Genomic DNA, 20,493 nt, shown 5'->3' with positions numbered 1-20,493 from the left:
ACTGTTGACATAGAACGTAGAATCCCATTAGTGACGAGTATAAAAAAAGGAACAATAATGCAAACTTCATCTTTAGAATTACAACTATATGATAATGTAATACTAAATATGTGGAATTCTGTAAATATATGTTCTCTTAAAATATATTGATTGCTTCAACAGTTACAATACAAATTTGAATGTGACTTTGATACAACTCCCGTTCATCACATACACACACATTTGTATCAAGTCAGGATTTATCAATATCTTTATTATTTACAATAGACTTAACACTGACAAGCAGAACTTCACAGTAATATAGTGTGAGCTTTTAAATAAAAAAAACACAAAATATATATTGTTGGATAAAAAAAAAGTTAATGTTAACATCTCTGCAACTTGCATCCCTGTTTAGACTCACATATTCCATTTTGTTTTGTCTCTGTGGGTGAGTGTGGATTTACATTGCACTTAACTGAAGAAGTGGCCTTTGGTATATTGTGTACACATTCTCCAGAGAGTATCTCCAAAAACAGGGAGACAAATGGGGGAAAAAAATACAGAATAAATTCAGGCAACATGGAGGCACTGCAGAAGACTGACAAGGAGGAGAAATTAGGTCAGTTTAAAATTTTAACAACACTTGATAACAATAACAAACCTGAAACTGTAAAAAAACCCAACTGTTTTAATACTAAAAGGTTGTGTTAATTGAACTAATTGTAAGGATTGTGTTGGAAACCTGTTCCATAAAAAACAAACTACAATTAACTCAAGCAGGTGTCTTCAATTAGGCAGTTGGCAAACCAAATGTTACAGGCATTTCATTTGACAAATGATCAGTTTAGTGTGCAGCAGGCTCTTCAAATGACAGAAGAGAATGTTGTAGTGATAGACAACGTGTGTCTTATGGCAAACAGGAGATAATGTATTGTATTGTCTTAATCACAGTCTAGAACTTTGGCGTTTTTGTGACTGTGTTTGGTGATACTGTGACTGCACACTGTATGTATCCACACAAAGGCACAAGACTCATTTACAACAAAAGTGAGCCATGTTTTTTTTTTTTGTACAATGCACAGTCAAATATCACTGTTCGCCTGTGATTAAAAACATACCATTTGACAAAAAGAGAGAGATTTTTGTGACAGTAACATGATACGCACCAAAAAGGTCTAACATGGAAACTTATCAACACCAGAAATGGGCCTGCAGTGTTTAAGGAACAAACTTTGTGACGAGATGTGTCGATGACCTGACGTGTCTTATCCAGTGTAAAGAAAGAAGAAAAGAAAAAAAAAACAATTGTTAAAGAAACATCTCCGTGTCCTTGTGCACTCTACACACTTTGTTTGTTGTTCTAAAACAGAGCAGCTGATTATGGATTATGATGTTTGTTTTTTTAGCATTAGCAAAATTAGAACTATTGGCCAATAGAAGGTATGTAGAACAATAAATTAAAGAGTCACAAAGATGAACATTCGGCCAAGTACAGAATTGAAGAATACTACATTCTTAAAGTAAATATTCAGGTCTGGGTAAATGGGCCTTATCATACATCTCTGCAGTCAAACACATCGCTTTTTATTCTGTCACCACACATAAATCTTTTTTGTTCCAGGATATGACAAAAAATCAAATATTTACATTCTTTTTTTTTTCAAAATAGCTCTGTGCTTATAATAAAAAAAACAATAATTTAAAATTCAAGCTAATACATAACATTTGAACCAAATAATGTACAAATTGCTCATGTGCTCAAGACATACTGCAGTTTTGTGTGTTGAGAGATCAGTACTGTGTGAAAAGGTAAAGTAGGTCTCTGCATTATTATAGTGTTCACACACTGAAGAATGTGAGGCACTGAGGCCGTGACAAGGCTACAGGGAATCCAGCACTGTCCATACTCAGAAGGACACTTATAGAAACACTGTCCCAGTTCACCTGCACATGTGCTACCCTGTGTTCTTTCCGTCTGCTCACCCCAAAATGTAATGCTTGTTCATCCATGACCACACTATTTGTGAGAATAGAAGGAAAAAATATTGAAATGATTTTTTACGGGAAATGTTTTTTGTTTTTTTTCACGTTTGTGGTACTGTGCAAGATAAAAAAAAATTAAAAAAAAATCAAGCAGGTAGTGCTCGTGTTCAGGTCACCAAATACCATCACTACAGAATAAAAAAGGACAGTGATTGGTCCAGTGATTCCATCCAGGGGTGCGACAGGGCCAATGAAGCCACGGCTGAGAAACTGCACTAGATCGTAATTTTATTCTTTGTTCAATGTGAACAGCAGTTTTGTAGAGATTTTTTTTTTAAATTTGATGGAGTTTTGAACCAATAACTGCGCACACAGCAGATACTTCAACAGAAGTCGTTTGAGAACCACTGATTTATCCATCGAAGATGTCACATCTGTCAGTTTCTCAGAACTCTGTCTGACTGTCGGAGCAGACTGTGTTCGTCTCTCAGTGTAGTCAAAAACAACTCACAATTGCTTTGTAAAAACATCCCAACTCTTTGAAAGAACACAGTGTGTATGCTTTTTTTTTTGTTTGACTACTGTGAAAGCTAAAGCCAAAGCTTCTTGCTCCTGGAACCAGAAGCTGGTCACTCAGTGTTGCTCTGGTCACTCAGTGTTGCTCTATCTTACTCCAGCTTGTTGTTTAGACTATCACCAAATAACGTGGAATGGTTGCGCAAAATTGTTGACCTTCAGACGAACTAAGCTGAGACGGGACAACCAGCAACGGTGTGAGTGAGTGAAACAGACGGAGGTGAGTGAACGCCTGTGAAAAGGCCTGGGTTTAAACTGACTTAATTAACACAACAACGATGTCTCGTTGTTCATGTTGCAGTAACTAGTGTGCTTCAAATGTTGGCTTAGTAACAGTTGGGATGGATTCACATAAGACTGAATAAACGGATGACTGTGTTTTTGTTAGAATAAAAAGGTCATTGATTTTTTTTTCTGACTGTTCTGTAACAGTGCTACGGTCAGTAAACTGTAAGATTAGTCCTTTTATGGTTGAACTTTAGCTCAGGTTAAAGTGATTTGTCTGGTTGTCTGGCATATTTACAGGTTTGTCAAAGTGTTTCAGAGTTGTTGGTGATCCCCTCAATATTATTCAATGGTCTCACCGTTTTTTTTTTTGGGAATGTAAATGATTAAAAACAGCAAATTACTCTTAAGATTTGTCCTGAAAACAAGACTTGCATTAAGTAGAAAACAAGCAGTTCAGGTGAGAGATAAAACTCGCAAGCACTGAAAATTACACACCGTCTGCAAACAATTAAGTACAAACAAAACTTTAAAAAAAAAAATCAAAAAACTAAAAATATGAACTTGGGACCCCAGATGGCTTCTATAACTGGAAAATTACAATCAAATTTCCCAGAAACTGAGCAAAAAAAAATCAACAAACAAAAACAAAAACCCCTCTTGATTCACCTAATTGTGAAATCTTACATGAGATGAAGTCACCCTCTTGATTCACCTATTTGTGAAATCTTACATGAGATGAAGTCAGAACAAGCAGTAGTGTTGTATCTCTGTTCTGCCCAGAGAATATGACACAATTTCCGTCATTCTTGTTCCGTTTTGTGACTGACTGATTAGCAGAGGGAGTGTGACCTACTCTCCAGACTGGCTACACACAGCTGATCCACATTCAATGTACGAGAAGACAGTTATCATCACAGCCATCATGTCCAAACTTTTCTTTGTCATAATTAGTTCAGTATAAACATCTCTCAATATGTACAATTCAGAGCAAGGTTAGCGTCCACACTGGCATTTCGTGAAAGTGTTTGTAAACAATAAAAGATATCTTTTCTCTGAGGTACTTTAGAGATTCAGAGATTCAGCCCCTTGAAAATGTTGTTGGCAGAACTGGACAGATAAAAAGGCAAATATATATATATATATATAGGATCTGTTGGATTGTTAGGGTGGTTGTGATGTCACAGTGGCTACCTCTGCACTACGTCACTAATCTCTTTGATACAGCACTGCAGGTTATCCAGTACAGCGTTGGGCCCCGTGCTGCTCAGTCCTCCCCCTGAAGACGAAGCCCTCAGCTCCTGCAGGCTGAGCTCTAGCTTTCCCACTGCCTCTCGAAAGGCAAACTTGTTCCTCATTTGAGGGATGCAGTCCACATATCCTGAGCAGTAGTCTAGCAGCTGGTGGCCAGCGTCCAGTACCTGGCTGCTGGAGGAGCACTCGGAGCTGGCCTGGAGGGCGCTGCTCAGGTACTCGGCGCACTCCAGCAGGGCCTCGCGGCTGACCCGCTCCAAAGGTATCTTCTCCACCTGCTGCCTGGGTCGCCGCAGGACCGCTTTGGAACCCGCGGACGGCGCGGTGTGCGGGGACGAGGCAGTGGTGGGGGCTCCGTTTGCCATTTTGGTGGCGGTTGTGCAGGCGGTGGCAGAGGACGCAGGAGGCACTTGTGGTGGTGGCACAGAAGGTCTGCCAGTCAACGCTCCTCCTGACATTCTCCCCGATCTGTGTCCCTTCAACGTGTCTCCGTTCACTTCAGCAGGCACACCTCCTACCTGCTCCTCTCCGTCACCGCTGTAGGAGTGTTGCAGGCTGCGCAGGGTGGGGGGTGGAGGGGGAGCACATTTGGGTTTCACAAGTCGCGGCTTGTCCCGGTCTGTTAGGTGCTCTGTGAGAAGTTTGAATCGATTCCCTTGAGAGTCCAGACCCACCAGGTGCACATCGGCCGGGTTGTGTTTTAAAGTGGGGGAGATGAGAACAGGGACTTTGTGGTTGTGAGTTTGTGCACCGACAGCAGCTGAGGACGCGCTGGAACTGGAGTTCTTAGAGGGAGACGACCAACTCTGCTGTCTGTCCAGTCCGATCCCACTCTCCTCTTTACTCTCCCTCAGCCGGGAGAGAGCGTCTGAATCAGCAACCTCCCCCCCAACTCCTGGTGCCCTCATCCCTACCGCAGTGCCTCTGGGCAGCAGCTTGGCTTTGGGCCGTTCCCTGATTTGTGCCGTGCCCTCGTCCATTCTTCTCAGCAGAGTTTCCGAGGGCCTCGCAGCCCCATTCTCTGGCTGGGAGGTTGTGGAGGCAGTTCTCTCCAGAGGGGGTTTGGCACTGCGGTTCCTGGGTAAAGTGAGACAAATACGCTCCAGGTCTGGCAGTCCGGCTGACATGGAGGAGGTAGAATTAGACCTAGGGAAGGGTTTAGGCCCTCCAGCTATACTACCACCCTCCTCTGAAGAGACCGTTTTTCCTGTCCGTAGACCCAGGGTCTTTTTGATGAGTCTGGGTGTAAAAAAGCCGGCCAACCCCCCCCAACTGCTCCCACTCGTCCCTTGTGAACTAAGGCCTCCACTAGAAGGTTTCTGTCCAAAGGCTGCTCCACAGCAGCGTGACTGAGTCTGGCTGGGTTCTCCATGCGAGTGGGAAGGAGAAGCAGAGAAACCTCCTAAACTGTCCGACTGGGGCAAAGGAAGAGGAGGAGCGCTGAAATCAGCGGTTGGCTCATATTTCTTGTGGGGTTGTGTCTCCATTTCCCGGAAAGAACTGCTCCTTTTGGGGGGCGTGGGGAGGTTCTGTTGGAGCTGGGAAGAAACTGGGGACGAGGAAGACGAAGAGGACTTCTTCCTAATGAAGGAGCTGAAGAATCCAGTCTTGCGGTCTCTTGTGAATGTGCCCATGTCCTGTGCATCCTCCAAAAGGTTGCTGGGGGATTTATCTCGTGGCTGCTGTTTTCTGGGCAACGCCGGCGAGCTGCCCGCTCGTCCGTTACCTCCTATCAACGATGCCCAGCCTGACGAAAGGAGAAAGACATCGATTAAAAACCAACATTAATAAAATGAACTAAACTCAGCAAAACAACAATAAGGAATGTCATTTATAATGAGGTTTTAGGGACAGGTTTTAATTACTAGTGACTACATCATCAAACTATCGTTGTTCCTAATCTGCTTAGGAAGTCAGTCATGAGGAAAATACAAAGACAACACAGAGGATGAAGTGTCTCAGAAGTGTTAAGTGTTTGATGCATTCATTTTACGTTCACATTTCATCACCAAGAAAATAAACAAATAAATATTCCGAAAGAGAAGAGGAATAAAAAACAAAACAAAAACATTAACGACAGCTCAGTTTTTTATACTACATTTTTCATTGGTGTTTTGTTCTCTTATAATATATAATAATATACAGCAGTAAAATCATTAAAACAAACTGTGTCAAATGGTAATGACATTATTTATATAGATCTTTGGATTATAAATAGATTACAATTCAAAAGTATATCTTCATAAACACATAATTTGTCCCTTAAACACAAAGAAAAAAGACACATTTTATTTCACCAGTGAACATTTAAATGAAATAAATATAACATAAACAGACAGACATTAAATAAATATCAGACATGACACAAATTTTATTTCAAGAAAATAACCATCTAAATCCTACCGTAGAGTAAAACCTAAAACTATCTAATGATTACATGTTTCACCTTACATAATAATAACAGTATATTCTCCCAGGTATTTTCTATGAAAAACAAGACAAATGAGACAGATGTCCACCTACAGTACTTTTTATTCAGCTCAGTGTCTGTGTTGTTTGGAGCTGATAAATGATGGATCGCTGATGGAGTTTTGGGACTTTTCTCTTTTTTATTCTTTATTGGATCCTACTGACACATCAGTATTTGAGACCGTTTTAACTTTTTTTTTTCTCATGTAGTTGTTTTTTGTGCTTGATGTACTGTAATGAACTGGTCAATGGACCAAAGCTCACTTGGTGAGAAATATGCCCGCTCTTCTCCTCAGGCGACGAGCCAGGCGACGCTGCAGATGACTGTCTGAAGTGGCGTTCTTCTTGACACCTGCAGAATCATAATGTGATGCACGTGACTGGATGGCAGTGAGGCCGGGACAGCTGGCTGTACCTGAGTGGCTGTGGGTGCCGTGGTCAGTGCGCCCGTCCAATCCACCCTCGATGTTTTCCTTGTTTTCCGTGTGCTTGTGGAGGGGGCGAGATTTAGAAGGCAACAGGGGCATATCATGGCTGAAAGGGTGCAGGGGTCCGCAGTGACCAGCAGAGGCAGTCTTACACAACTCCTCTGCTACTTCTGCATTGTAAAAAAAAAAAAAGACAAAAAATTGACTTTTGACCTTTTTTTAATGTAACACTTTAAATATTGAATTCTTGAATGAACTTTCAAAATTCAATTGAAAGTCAAATCTTTTTGCAACATCGGACCTGTTTTTATACACTCCTTGTAATCAAACTCAACAATCTACATGTTGGCTACCTTCAGAAATACTGGAGTCATGGAACATCGTTTCAAACGCCTGGTGGATCTCTGCAAACGACGGTCTGTCTAAAGGGCCCCACTGCCAACCTGGAGAAAAGCCAGAGCGCGTGTCATTGTCAGGGAGTGCTTTAATACATTTGACATTTATTTTAGGAACATTTAGCAACAATTTTAAAATATACATGTACTGTATAAATACAGATTTTTTTTATTTATTTGTTAAGATGGTAATTTGAACACTATTACCATTATCTGAATACACTGACCACACCTTAGTCAAAGCTTTAAATGTTGACCAGACAACTTCTACTCACATGCCCTCATGAGTTCATAAACCTTGGGTGGACATCCTTCAGGCTGTTCCATTCTGTCACCTTTCTCGAGGAGGTCGTAGACCTGAGACAGATCAATACCAGGGTAGGGGGACATCCCGTATGTAGCAATTTCCCAGAGAAGGACACCAAACGCTGCACAGAAGCCAGAAGAACCATGATTGGATCAGTGAACAGGACAAAGACAGAAGGCAACACTGAACACTACTGAAGACACTCACCCCACACGTCCGACTTGATGGAGAAGGTGTTGTAGGCCAAGCTCTCAGGCGCCGTCCATTTAATGGGGAACTTGGCCCCAGCGTGTGCGGTGTACGTGTCACCAGTCATCAACCTGCTCAAACCAAAGTCTGCCACCTTCACCACATGATTCTCCCCGACCAAGCAGTTCCTCGCTGCAAGATCCCTGCAGGGTAAGAGGACAATACACAAAGGTAATGTAGTGAAAATCAGCACAAAAAGAAAAATATACAGTGATGAGAGTCCTCTAACCTGTGAATGAAGTTCTTCTTTTCCAGGTATTCCATGGCAGAAGAGATCTGCGTGGCCATGTAGAGAAGCACCACGGCGTTCACCTCCTCCTTATCACACTCTCTCAGGTAGTCCAGTAGGTTCCCATGTGGCATGTACTCAGTTACAATATAAAAGGGCGGCTCCAACGTACACACACCTGTGTGGAACATGGATGAGAGTTTCAGAGAACTACAGCCTCTTTACATGATTCACATAGTAAATATGAGTGAATCTGTGCTTTAAGATGATTTAAAGATTAAAAAAAAATCACCAACCGAGAAGCTGAACAAGGTTTGGATGTTTAACTTCTTTCATTACTGCTGCTTCTTTAAGGAATTCTTCTACTTCCATTGTATCCTCCTGTTGTTGTACAAGGAAGAGAATATACGTTTTTTAAGAGATACATTAAGAGTAACAAAATGCAGAAGCACCATGTAGTACCGCAGGGAACCTGCAGATGGCGACCTATATTCATTATTTTGCCCATCCCATATCATAACCCTCCAACAGTCATAGACAGAAACAAAAACCACCAACCTTTAGTGTCTTGACGGCCACCGTCAGGTTGTATTTTTTCCACACCCCCACGTACACCTCTCCGTACTGCCCCCCCCCCAGCTTGTGCTTCATGGTGATGTCTGTGCGCTCCATTTCCCACTTGTCGTGGATGGGTGACACACCGTACACTGTGGGCTTGTTGCATTTGGGTGCAGGATAGTGCAAAGTGGTGACCAGGCCGTCGGCCACAGTGGAGTGGTGGTGGACCAGCTCGGCCAGGGTGGCAAAACGGCTCTCGGATGTCACGTACACCTGAGGACGTCAACGCAGGAGTAGATATTATTACGCAGTAAAGTCACTAGGCATAATATATATATATATATATATTCAAAATAAAAATTAATTTAACTCCTCTTCCCAGACCACAAAATGCGATGAATTGATATGACCAGGAATCTAAACTTCAACCAGGTACAAATAATATTTCAAATGAAATTTAAAAAAAGGAAATGAAATATCAACCCTGTTTTACCAGAGCACGGACATCCCTCTACAGGACATTTACATTTAGGGGTTGATCTTGTAAGACAGAAGACTAGAAGAGCTGAGCAGCTGGACATCTGACTGTAACTGAGTGTAATCTTAGAGCAGCGCTGAGCAGAGGGTGGCATCACATGACTCTGCCATCATGTTCTGATTTCCTGTGAACTATTCAGTGCCAAATACAAAAATGCAGAATTAAAAAATTACCTTGCCGTCAGAGGCTGTATTAATCCTGTAGTGATAGACTCTCCCTTCATAGCGCAGAGATATTGACAGCTGTCCGGGGCTGCTCTCACTCTCTCGAACTAGAAAACTCCCGTTGATGAGGGAGGAGAGCAGGTACTCTGCTGCACTGCGGGACACGGGCCCGTGGTACCAGCTGTGCTTCTCCAGGCTGTTGACCGGGGTGATGTAGTTGGAGGGTACCCACCCCTGACCGTTTTTAGAGCGTACCTCGCTCCACTCTCCATTCTGGTTGTAGCCGAGCACACGCAGCTTCTCCCCTGGACACACATACAGATACACTTGATATTAGATCACATGATCAATGATGATGATGTTGTTTCAAATCAATCGAAGCATCACTAAGCCAAATGACCTAATCGGCCTGCGGCTGAGGGTAAATCAAAAGCTATGGAACTTTTACAAACTAGGTTGAACCAACTATCTGTCATTAGAGGCTCAGAAAATCCGGCAAGCAGCAACTTGGCCTCCGTCTTTGACGTAAGCGAGGGAGAAGGAACGGTAGGGAGAGGCTGATGTGTTGGAGACGCAAAAGAAGGAGCGACCCATCAAAAAACAAACAGTGAACGGAGGAGTGATTAGTCCTTTAATTACAGGGAGGAGAAGAGGAGACGAGGCAGAGCGGTGACTAAGGAAACGTTCCTACGGGGTTTATAACCTTATCCTCAGTCTATACATCTTTTTTGGTATAAAAGCCAACAGTACATTATTGTTATAATGAAAACAAAGAAACCCGCAACGCTACATTATTAAGGATATTAAACTCAGGTATTTGTTGTTGCAAAAAGCTGCTCATCAGCCGTGTTTTCTGGAAACAAATGACTTAAGCTATTAGCGTGTGACTAAAGGTTAGCATCAGTCCTTACTCCCGTCCTGGCCCACCTACATGTAACCACTGTTTGAGTTGCTGTTTGAACTAATAAAAATCCAAACACTACGCCAGGTTTGCTAACAACCCACAGAACTACATTAAACAAAGATGGTTATCCACATCCAGCCCACCAATCCACCAGTCTCCGCTGTGTCTGTCCTCTGTGCCTGGAGGTCTGGTGGGAGTGGAAACACTGACTCCGTGCTTCTCTACACTGACAGCCACGTGTGTCTGAAGCGGGGCTTCGCTCTGGCCTCACCTAACCTGCTTCTGCCAGATGATTATTAACCCCAGATGAGAGCCCGAAACCTCTACAGCCCTAGCGCCCCCTGCTGAGCACATCCATCCACCTGTTGTTATTTCAGCCGAAGAAACTACGTGTTAATGCATGTTGGGTTGTTTCCATGTGAGACAGAAAAGAAGAGGGGCAGATGGGAAAACTGCAGTGGAGGCTGGGAGTGCAGACGTGGACAAGAACCTCAGATCTCCTCCATGAGTCAGGGTCTAACATCATTTCCACTGCAGGCGGCCGCCATGAGGACTTAAAATGAGGGATAATTAACACGAGCCACATTAAAAGTTTTGCACCAGTTGAGGACACGAGTCTGTCTGTCTCTGGGTGATTTAATAAGGCTATTTTTAGCTCTTTGCTTATGAGACAGCTTATTGGCTAGAACCCTTTAACCAAATGTGTTAAAGGCAGACGTACACACCATCCTGGGTCAAAATGAAAGCACTTTTTTTCAAGCATTATAAAAAGTCTATACATGTCTGTGTCTTCAGTTTTTGTCCTCATGACCTGATGAATGTTTTATCTAACTCATTAACACACAAAACTTTCAGTTATTTAGATTAAAATTGTTTTTTTTAAAACAACTGCTCATGACCTGATGAATGTTTTGAAATGTTTTATCTAACTCATTAAGACGTAAAACTTTCAGTTATTTTGATTAAAATTGTTTTTTTTAAAACAACTGAATTGTTTCATAAATTTAAAAATTTGTCTGCATGAATTGATAACTCTAAATGTTTTTCAGAAAATAAGGTTATATTATATATACTTATATAAATAACCTTATTTTCTGAAAACCATTTCACATCCTTAACCATCTCTTCACAGTGTGTTCTTAGGCCAACTGAAATATCTCAGCCCTGCAGGTACTTGTCACACTGTCACACGTATAATTTCAGTAGATACCTACTGCACTCATGTCACAAAAATGTTTTCAGTTAGGTAAGGCCCGTTGACACACAGAATTCCTATGGTACACTGAAACCTACACCGTCACTGAGGGTGTTACTGACCTGCCAATCACTGACCGAGCCCTAAGGACATTACACATGACTCATTTTAGAGAAACATTGATGTGTTGCCACACGTCACATGTACCAGCGTTTCTAAAGAAGTTGTGCAATGTGGAAAAATAGTTTCTGGAGTGACATCACATAAAACAAAGAGCTTAAAGACAGGTCATCGAAGAACGTGATAAACACAACAGCACCTTTTTTTTTTCTTTTGTAAAATCTCAATTTATTGCTGTTGAGCAGTGGCCAACTATTCTACTGCTGCCTTCATCATTTTCAGTCATTAAATATTTACCTTTGGTTATGCTGAGGGTGTTGTCTCCGCTGGCAACAAAGTCATAAAGTGCAACAAAGAGGTTGGGGTCGCTCTCAGCTGCTCCGAGCAGGTTCTCCTTGGAGCTCCAGCGCACTGCCTCCGTCAGTGCTGCAGAGTCCAGGCCGAAGGGTCGGTGAAGAGCTTCTGGCAGAAGAGGAGAAACAATTGTTAGGAAGAAAGAAGCTTTTTCTATGAAACTCATCGACAAAAAATAAATAAAACAAAATGATGAGCCCAGACTCTGTGTTTGGGGACTGATGTCCAGTAAACAGTGTCCAGTTCTTCACATCAACATCCGTACAGTTTACTACCTGTGTTTCCAAATGTACTTTCTTGCCTGAGCCCTGTTTGACGAGACTGACAGCTGCTCAGAGCGGCCCATTCTTCTTCAAAGCTGCTGCTCGCCTGCAGGCACCTCAAAAGCATCACTTTGTTCCGTCTACTCGCTGAGAAAAACTGCTATCGCTGACTACACACACACACACACACACAGCCACAAACTGTACAAGATAAGAAGTGAACACACGTTTGTAGGTGTGTGTTTATAAGGTGTGCAGGAGGGAGGAGCCACAACAGCGGCAGGACAGGAAAGACTCTCCCAACGAAGGACACACACAGATTCATTACCATGGCTGCGGGACACACATGCTGACAGACACACAGACGTATGTGTTTGTACACGCTTCCACACTCAGCAGCTGCTGGAGGAGTCAAAGCAAGTCTGAACAGCTGGGGAACAAACTGCAGATAAGACTGACGATGGAGACAGGGACAGTGACCGACACGTAGGAGGAACATGTGCACTTTAAATGTTACGTTATCAAAACAAAACCAGCTCAATAAAAAGTATGCAGAGAATTCAAGGACTGAGCCAACGAGGCATTTCTGTAGACTTGTTTTTACAGGATGGCGCTATCAAAAAAAAAAAAAGGAAAAAGAAATAAGGGTCTCTCCATCACACTGCCTTTCAGACTAAATCCTTCCATCTGTCCCAGATCAGCACTAAGAAATAATTGGCAGCCTGGGCGACACAGAGCACAACAAGAAGGGACTGGAACCAGTGTGGAAAAAGACTCCCATACACACTGACCAAAAGACAAAAAAGAAAACAAGCAGCAAAGAACAACTTAGCTCAGAATGAATCACGTCATTACCTGTTTAAACCAAGTCCTATAAAAATGGTTATTCTTCAGTTAAAAATATAATGTACTTGGTTCATAACAGAGCATTCTGACACAGATGTTCTCTTCTTTAACACAAATTCAAATGACACCATAAAAAGGATCATATATTCCATCACATTTTATATAAAACGCACAACAACAACAACAACAAGAGTTCAACATAACCCAAATAATGACCAACAGCGTTACTCAGCTGATGAATGAACAATCACAGACAGAGATAAACTGAGGTTAATATTTCAAACTGACATCCACGACAGACTTCCAAGAATAAGTCAATTCAATGTTGCACTCATGACGCCACCACAGAGCTGACATTACCTTCCTAGTTGAAGAGCAACACTGGTCACAGAGAAACATCGGCTTCAGTCAAACGTACGCACAAGAAAAAAAAAACCCATTCAATCTGTATTTGCTTTTTTGAGAACACTATGTTTTATATATTGATGTCATGTAAACTCTTTGTGTGATTAAAACTAATGAATTATTAGCCACAGATCGAGCTGCCTGTGCTGTAGCCTCTGCCTTTGTTACTGGATGGTTCAATTCTACATGGTTGGATGTTGCACTAACGTCACAGCGGGTGGAAAAAGATCTTACTTGTCTTAAGCGTATATATAAGTCAGGATGACTTTGATGAAGGAGGCGATGTTACGGCAGGGATTGATTTTGTATTTTTTTTGGTAAAGACAAAAACATTTCTAAATACTTTTAACTAAAAAACCAAACAACTGAGCTCTAAATTTTACCCACCCTGCCATGACACGCACACGCAAAACTGGCTCACCTTTGTTCTGGACCAGCATGCACTGCAGCGCAGCAGTGGCTGTGACCTGGCTCAGCCACAGCTCCCAGTACATCTTCTGAGTGGATTAAGTCAGTGAACTGTTCAGTAGCCAAGAAGAGGCCGATCTTAAGCCTCACTTAGAACTAAGTCGTTGGAGAAAAAAAAAAAAGTTGAGGAAGCTCAGATAGATGTTCTCCTGGCAGAGGACAAGAAGCTGCAGCTCGTGTTCTAAACCATCTCCAACATAAACCCCACCCCCCCTCCTCCACATCGACCTTGAATCAAACCTCAGGTTTGCTGCAAGTTACAACAAAACCTCCTGCTAAGAACTCCCTCTCAGCTTTGATGTGGCCTACAGAAGTAAAGACTTCCACGGTCCATCTGGAGAGAGCAGCACACATGACTGAGGGCTGACACAACAGGGCATGGAGAGTGAATGGAAGGGGTGTGTGGTAAAAGAGGGGGGGCATGTAGATACAGAGGTAGGTTGGGGGGAGGGCATGAAGTATAGAATGGGGGAAAGTTGAGCTGAATGTGACGCGGTGCTGCATGTGTGCTGTAAAGTGTGTGTGTGTGTGAGGTTTGCTGCAGCAGTGTGGTCAGCAGCAGCAGATGGTCGGTCTCGTTCCCTGGAGAGAAGAGAGGTACTGTTGACCCCCACTACCCCCCCCCACCACCACCACCACCTCTGTGACTGAGAAGAACTGCAACTGCTGATGTCAGGATGAGCCAACTGCCATGGCTGCTCCTCCACAACACACACACACACAGACACACAGACACACACACTGACACACACACTGACCTGCCTCCTCCAGAATGTTTTTATTGTAATGAGGACGTAGATTCAGACCTGCTCAGGCCGCAGTGTCCCACATTGGCCCATTTATCAGCAAAATTCTGTGCTGGAGGTAGCAATGAAAATGTAAATAATGAATGAAAATAAGACCACAGACACAGTGTCAGTGGTGATATAAAACTGACAAAAACATTTGCTCACCCTCCGGATGTCACATGGCTTTAGGAAAACCAGAGCTGAGTGTGTGACCTCCCTAACTCTGATTAAACAACAACGTCCAGACTGATACACTCCACTGACCTGGGCAGCATCCAAACGTCTGTGAACTGTAGACCGTCCAGCCGCATTTAAACTTTAACACCAACAACCGTGCAAATAAATCAATCTCCAAAAAACAAAAACTGAAATGTAGAAGAAGTCGTGCAGTGTGGACAGACCGTCACGACAAATCACAAGATACAAACAGAAAGTTAGTGTCATCGGGGGGAGCTGACGAGGTTTCCTCGATCTCTCGCTTGTTGAATTCATATAATTAACCCTAACGATGCTGCGGAACTCGACTGAGGACAAACCTCTTGTGCTAATGTGTTTGATTGAAGGGGCAATTGGTCTGCGTGGGGTATGTCGTGTGCCTGGCCCTCTGCCTCATCGTGTGTGTGTGTGTGTGTGTGTGTGTCTGCTGTCCAAGGGCACCACCTGTGCATGTGTGGAGAATACTGCAGCTTTTCTGTTTGCCTGAGCACAGGGGGCATTTGTAAGGCAGAGGGGTATTCCATTCCCGCAGCCCCCCCCCCTCCGTCCTCCAGGACAGCTGGGACTGAGGTGACCCTGGACCACAAACACACGTAAGATGTAGACACTCATCACATGGTGTGACACTGCTCACATGTCCCCACACTCAGACCACGGCTATCTCCGTCTCAAAGTACGATTGTAAAATACAACATAACTAAATCAAACATCAGGCAGAAGAAGGTAAGGGTATATTTTTAGCTGCAACAAAAAAACAAAACACAGCAACATCATAGCCAGAAATAACAAAGTACGTAGTGATGGTGACAGTTTCCTGCCCACAGGAAGAGCAAACAAACGGAGACAATGCTACAGATGAGGACCACGTACACAAGACATGACGTAAACTTTACAAAAGTCCAGACTAGATCCTGTGAGACAGAAATAATGAAAACAGTTCTTCAAAATCATCAGGTTCACAGTGTGTTGTAGTGAGGTGTGACGTTAATCTAGTGTCTTAGTGATAAAACTGTATTTAATAAGATGAAATGTTTTGTTATACACATGTGCCTATTGATACTGATAACAGAACAGAAGTTACTTTTGTTAGACCAACAGACTGATAACACACAGAAGTTACTTTTGTTAGACCAACAGATTCATTTTAGGACAAAACTTAATTCCAACAATATTTAAATTAAGTCCATTAAGATTTAAGAATTTAGAAGAATTACATAAATCAGTTAAAGTTATTGATGAATTGTTTCATAAACGCTAATTAACAATTGTTACATCACAAAGACTTGGTCACAGACGTGCACCAACAATTCGTCCTCTTTTGAACTCTGATATGTCACCCATGATGTTGTGTAACTGTGCCTTTACTCTGCTAATTGAACTCTCACACTCTGCTCTCACTGGTGCAATCAGTGAAGATTGGCCACCAGCCTCGTCAAATTTAGCCACGAAACCTCCAACACTGAACTGGCCGGTGTTTCAGTTTCATTGTCAGAACCACAGCATGTCCAGGAATCTAACACGAAACATTCAGACTGAAATACACTTTGCAAGAAAAGTCATAGTAATCGGATGTTTTTATAACCAACAACTAGCAGCTACATGACGTTGTCAAGGCTGTGGAGACTAAGAGAGGTTTACTTTACTGTTTGGTCAGACCAGGCCTGGGCAAACTACAGCCCAGGGTTTGGCTTTTTAATTTAGACTTAACGTCAAACTTGGCCAAATTAGGTTATTAATTAATTAATTAATTTGTATTATTATTATACTGTACTTTACTCCCTTTCCTCTGCAATGCCCACATTTCTCCAATAGATGGCGTAGAAAAGGCTTAAAGCATTTTAGCCTTTATGACTTAGATGTCATTTGTTTTAGTATATACAGATGCTCCATCCATCTGACCCTGACACAGACCCAGGAGTGTCTACCATATAAATATTTTCCTGATCTACCATATAAATATTTGAGACAAATTGAAATTAGATTTCCTGAAATCATGTTCTTCTGTTTATTAATCTTTACCTAAAGTTGGCAAAAGTCGGTTCAAACTTGTCCACACAGGCTCGACCTCGACCTTTCACAAACACTACAAACACAACCCTGTTAGTACGTAACACCGAACACAAACACAGAGCTCTGGCAACGCCTGTGTAATTTCTTTATTCAGCTCGGTCCATCCAGACACCGTAGCTGCTGTCTACGTGGAAAGTTGCCAATGAGGGAGTGGACAAACGGTGGTGCAGGACTAAGAAAAGGTGGATCATCAAACGGATCATCCTGGAATGAAGAAGAACGAAGAACAGAGCCCTCACCCCTGCCCTGCCCTGCTCTGCCCTGCTCTGGCCTGTGAGGGGTTAATAATGGGCTTTAAGTGCTTTCCTTTGAGGTTTATTGGCAGAAAAACTAAGTGCTGCTCTGGCCCCGTTCAGATCGGGCATTAACATCTGTCCCAAGTGATCTGATTACAGACGTATGGACGGTGCTGAGGACTTCTTCTCACACCTGGTGAAACACACACTTCCTGGATGTGATGATCATGATCCTCTCTCTGCCCTGATTAAAAAAAAAACACTAATATAAAACTGTTTGTGAGAGAAAAAAATCATTAGTTCAAATGTGGACCCACAACTATATTCATTTAACTAATATACTGACTAACTAATATATGTGTGTCCTCTGGTCAAATTCCTAATGTCATGAGAGTAAGTGTGTGGATGATGTAAATGTTTAGCTTAAGTGTGTGTGTGTGTCATCACATGTCTATGGGTGTGTACAGGAACTCCAGTGGCACCGCTCTCTCTCTGTTCTGTCTGATGAGTGTTAACGGTTAAGCTCCGTGATAATGATGTCTGAGAAGTGAGTGAATCAGAGTGCGTGGTATGGATAAGGCCGTGAACTTCATCAATCCAACACAAAAACAACCTCACTGAAAACACCAGCTTATTCAAATGTTAATTTTGACCCGTGTTCTCAGCAGGTAGCCTCTTAGCTTGGCTTTCATCCAGAATGATTTGCTCTCACACATTTCTACCCTTTCTGAAGGTTAAACTCAAGGGTGTGTTCCTGTGCATGTGTTTTAAAAAGTGACACCAGTACAGAAAGAGGAGCAGCAGCAGCAGGAGGAGGAGGAGGAGGAGGAAGAGGAGGAGGAGGAGGAGGACATGGGAGACAAAGAGGAGCAGCAGCGTCGTCGTATGTGTCGTATGCCATGTGCTGCATCACAACAGATCTCTTCAACCACCTGAGATTCAAACACAGACTGACTCACAGCAAAATTATTATTACATGATTCACCTTCTTAATTAGCATCAGCTCTTGTTGGCTTCACAGTAACCACAGAATTGACATCAGTAACAGTTAAACGAGTGATTTGATCTTTTCATTTCACAATGTTAATAATTATAAATATGTTGAATAGAATATACTTTTCACAGTTTGGCAGAGTTTATCATATTTAATATAAAGAAAAGGTCAGGATAGACAGCATTACTAAACAATGATATTCTTTCTTTTTAATTATGTTTAGTGAATAAAAAAAAGCAGTTGTCACAGAATTTAACCGCCTGTTTTTCCCAATGTAGAACTAAAAACTGCTGAGCAAAGACTTTGTGCTTGATTTCTGACAAAAGAAAAGATCTGATGGTCAAGTTTCCTCTTTGGATTACATTGAGGATATGGAAACTAAGAAGCAGAAGTAAATGTTTCTTCCTGATGGAACTGAGGTATTCGTCAAAAAAAATAAAACATAATAAAAGTACCTCAGGAACTTCAGCCAGTATTAACAGTGTGTGAATCTGTGTTGTGTTGCCAGGTTTCTGCTCTGAAAGATAAGCACGTGTGAGAACGCCATCAATGAATCTCAGCAGACTTGGCAGACGCTCCATCCCACTTTTCCTGCTCACTATCTGCTTCTTCCTCTGCTGCACCGGTCTCTGAGTGAAAACTGATTAAACCGAGATCCACAACAGAGAGCAGAGCTTCAAACATTTGCTGTTTTGAAGCTGACAGTTGTCAAGTTATGGTTTTACCATCTGCACAGACCCTCACTCTCCAGATTACTGTTTGTGAGGGAGAAAAGATGCAAAAGAAAAACATTTTTTTGTGTGGTTTGGAGAAAAGGTGTTGAGGTGACTGATAGCAGATGCAGAGGCTCAGAGCCAAAAAAAACAAACATAGGATATGGAGAACAACAGCAGGGATAATCCTCCAGTAATAAAATGGAATATCCACTAAAACATGATTATAGCTGGAATGATGGAATTCTACTACGACAAAACAAAGCTGCGGATGATTCGTGTTTCAATTGAAATTTTATTGCTGTCGTTACTTTTTCAGCAGTAGATTTTGGAACAAATTTCATCAAAACTGAGATGAGTCAGTGAGAACTGTTCAGATGCAGGGGAAAAAAAATATTATAGACTCAGGAGCAGGGGCAGAGTGGTTTGGCAGTCAGAGGTTGAAGAGGGCAGCGTTGGGATGTGAATGAACGCAGAGAGGGACATGAATGATTTAACATAAACCCATTACAGACAAAAGTACACAACGGCACAGTGTGGTCTTCAGTTTCAAGAACAACTGGCGTCAAAAACGGTCAATGCTTTAACAAACTGATCACACTTTTGATGCATTTTTATCCAGAGTCACACAGAAGTGGTCAGAAGAGGTGTGGGCATGGCTCCTCCTAGTGGCTGTGAGTGATCTTCTCAATGCTTATTAAAATCTCAGCTTCTCTATAGTCCCTTCAACGTTGTCAAATCTCAAATTTTTCTTTTGAAACTGCACTGAATGTCGTGTTGGTTATTTAAGTCGTTTGGGATTTAGAACGTGAAGTGTAAAGAAAAGTGGATTTGTCTTTAATGTATTTTCTCTCATTATGCAAATCAGCTTAGTTGCCTTGATCCAACAATCTCTTTTACTCTCTGGGCAGATTTAACGGTGGTTTATTCAACAACAGTTTCAGTTGGCTCTACATTCATAGTCCTGCCGCCAAGAAATACTCTAATCCACTTATCTGCCCCAATTTCTCTGATCTGTTTGGGGTAAAATAGATGATATAGTTGTTATAACACTTATTTACACTCATTACAACAATCAGGCCACTTTATGTAGGTTCAGAAAAATATGTTTGAGTTATTAAAAACCTGTAACAAAGTGGAGATGAATAAAAATCAACCTTTTTTTATTGCACTAGTTGTTAAATTATTCTCTTGTTCTTGTCTTTTGAAAACTGCGCTCAGGTTAGTGTTAACTTATCCAAATGTTTCTGCACGGAAAAGCCATACCTTCAGGTGTATGAAGTGTGTATTAAATGTCTTCATGTGGAGGTGAATTCAACACCTGATTATTTTCTTTATTGTTAACACAATCAGATTTTGAAGTCATAAAAACACAGTTTTCCTTTCACAGTAAAACCGTCTTGCAACAGTGCAATGCAAATTTCACCTCCAAACTCAAATAAAATAATGCTCCACCCTTTACACATAACCACACAAAGGTGTAGCTGTAGCAGGAGGAAAAGGTACAAAGTTCAAATCTTTTCTCTTCTCCCAGTTTTCATACGTGTTTTAAAGCATTTGTGAA

General features: G+C 42.0%; 1 protein-coding gene across 5 annotated transcripts in view; it reads right to left on the bottom strand.

Annotated features, from left to right (window-relative positions):
* Window positions 1-227: 227 nt before the first annotated feature.
* Window positions 228-20,493, bottom strand: part of abl2 (c-abl oncogene 2, non-receptor tyrosine kinase) — a 23,559-nt gene continuing 3,293 nt past the window's right edge. The window contains exons 1-12 of one of the 5 annotated variants that reach the window (XM_025065440.1): window positions 13,866-14,097; window positions 11,874-12,038; window positions 9,367-9,662; window positions 8,656-8,928; window positions 8,394-8,478; window positions 8,098-8,275; window positions 7,827-8,011; window positions 7,588-7,740; window positions 7,271-7,360; window positions 6,905-7,087; window positions 3,482-5,767; window positions 228-3,435 (exon numbers count right to left, since the gene is read on the bottom strand). In XM_025065440.1, coding sequence (XP_024921208.1) covers window positions 3,957-5,767; window positions 6,905-7,087; window positions 7,271-7,360; window positions 7,588-7,740; window positions 7,827-8,011; window positions 8,098-8,275; window positions 8,394-8,478; window positions 8,656-8,928; window positions 9,367-9,662; window positions 11,874-12,038; window positions 13,866-13,938 — 3,492 coding nt within the window. In that variant the 5' untranslated portion in view covers window positions 13,939-14,097 and the 3' untranslated portion in view covers window positions 228-3,435; window positions 3,482-3,956. Of the gene's footprint in view, window positions 3,436-3,481; window positions 5,768-6,904; window positions 7,088-7,270; window positions 7,361-7,587; window positions 7,741-7,826; window positions 8,012-8,097; window positions 8,276-8,393; window positions 8,479-8,655; window positions 8,929-9,366; window positions 9,663-11,873; window positions 12,039-12,205; window positions 13,843-13,865; window positions 14,098-20,493 lie in introns of those variants that run through there. The other 4 variants (XM_017031226.2, XM_008330113.3, XM_017031225.2 and 1 more) reach the window with 4 other exon arrangements.

The sequence above is a fragment of the Cynoglossus semilaevis genome, chromosome 2 (assembly GCF_000523025.1).
Source record: "Cynoglossus semilaevis isolate Cse_v1.0 chromosome 2, Cse_v1.0, whole genome shotgun sequence".
Classification (NCBI taxonomy): domain Eukaryota; kingdom Metazoa; phylum Chordata; class Actinopteri; order Pleuronectiformes; family Cynoglossidae; genus Cynoglossus; species Cynoglossus semilaevis.
The sequence above is the reverse complement of the archived record's forward strand: the minus strand, read 5'-3'. Positions and strand labels throughout refer to the sequence as shown.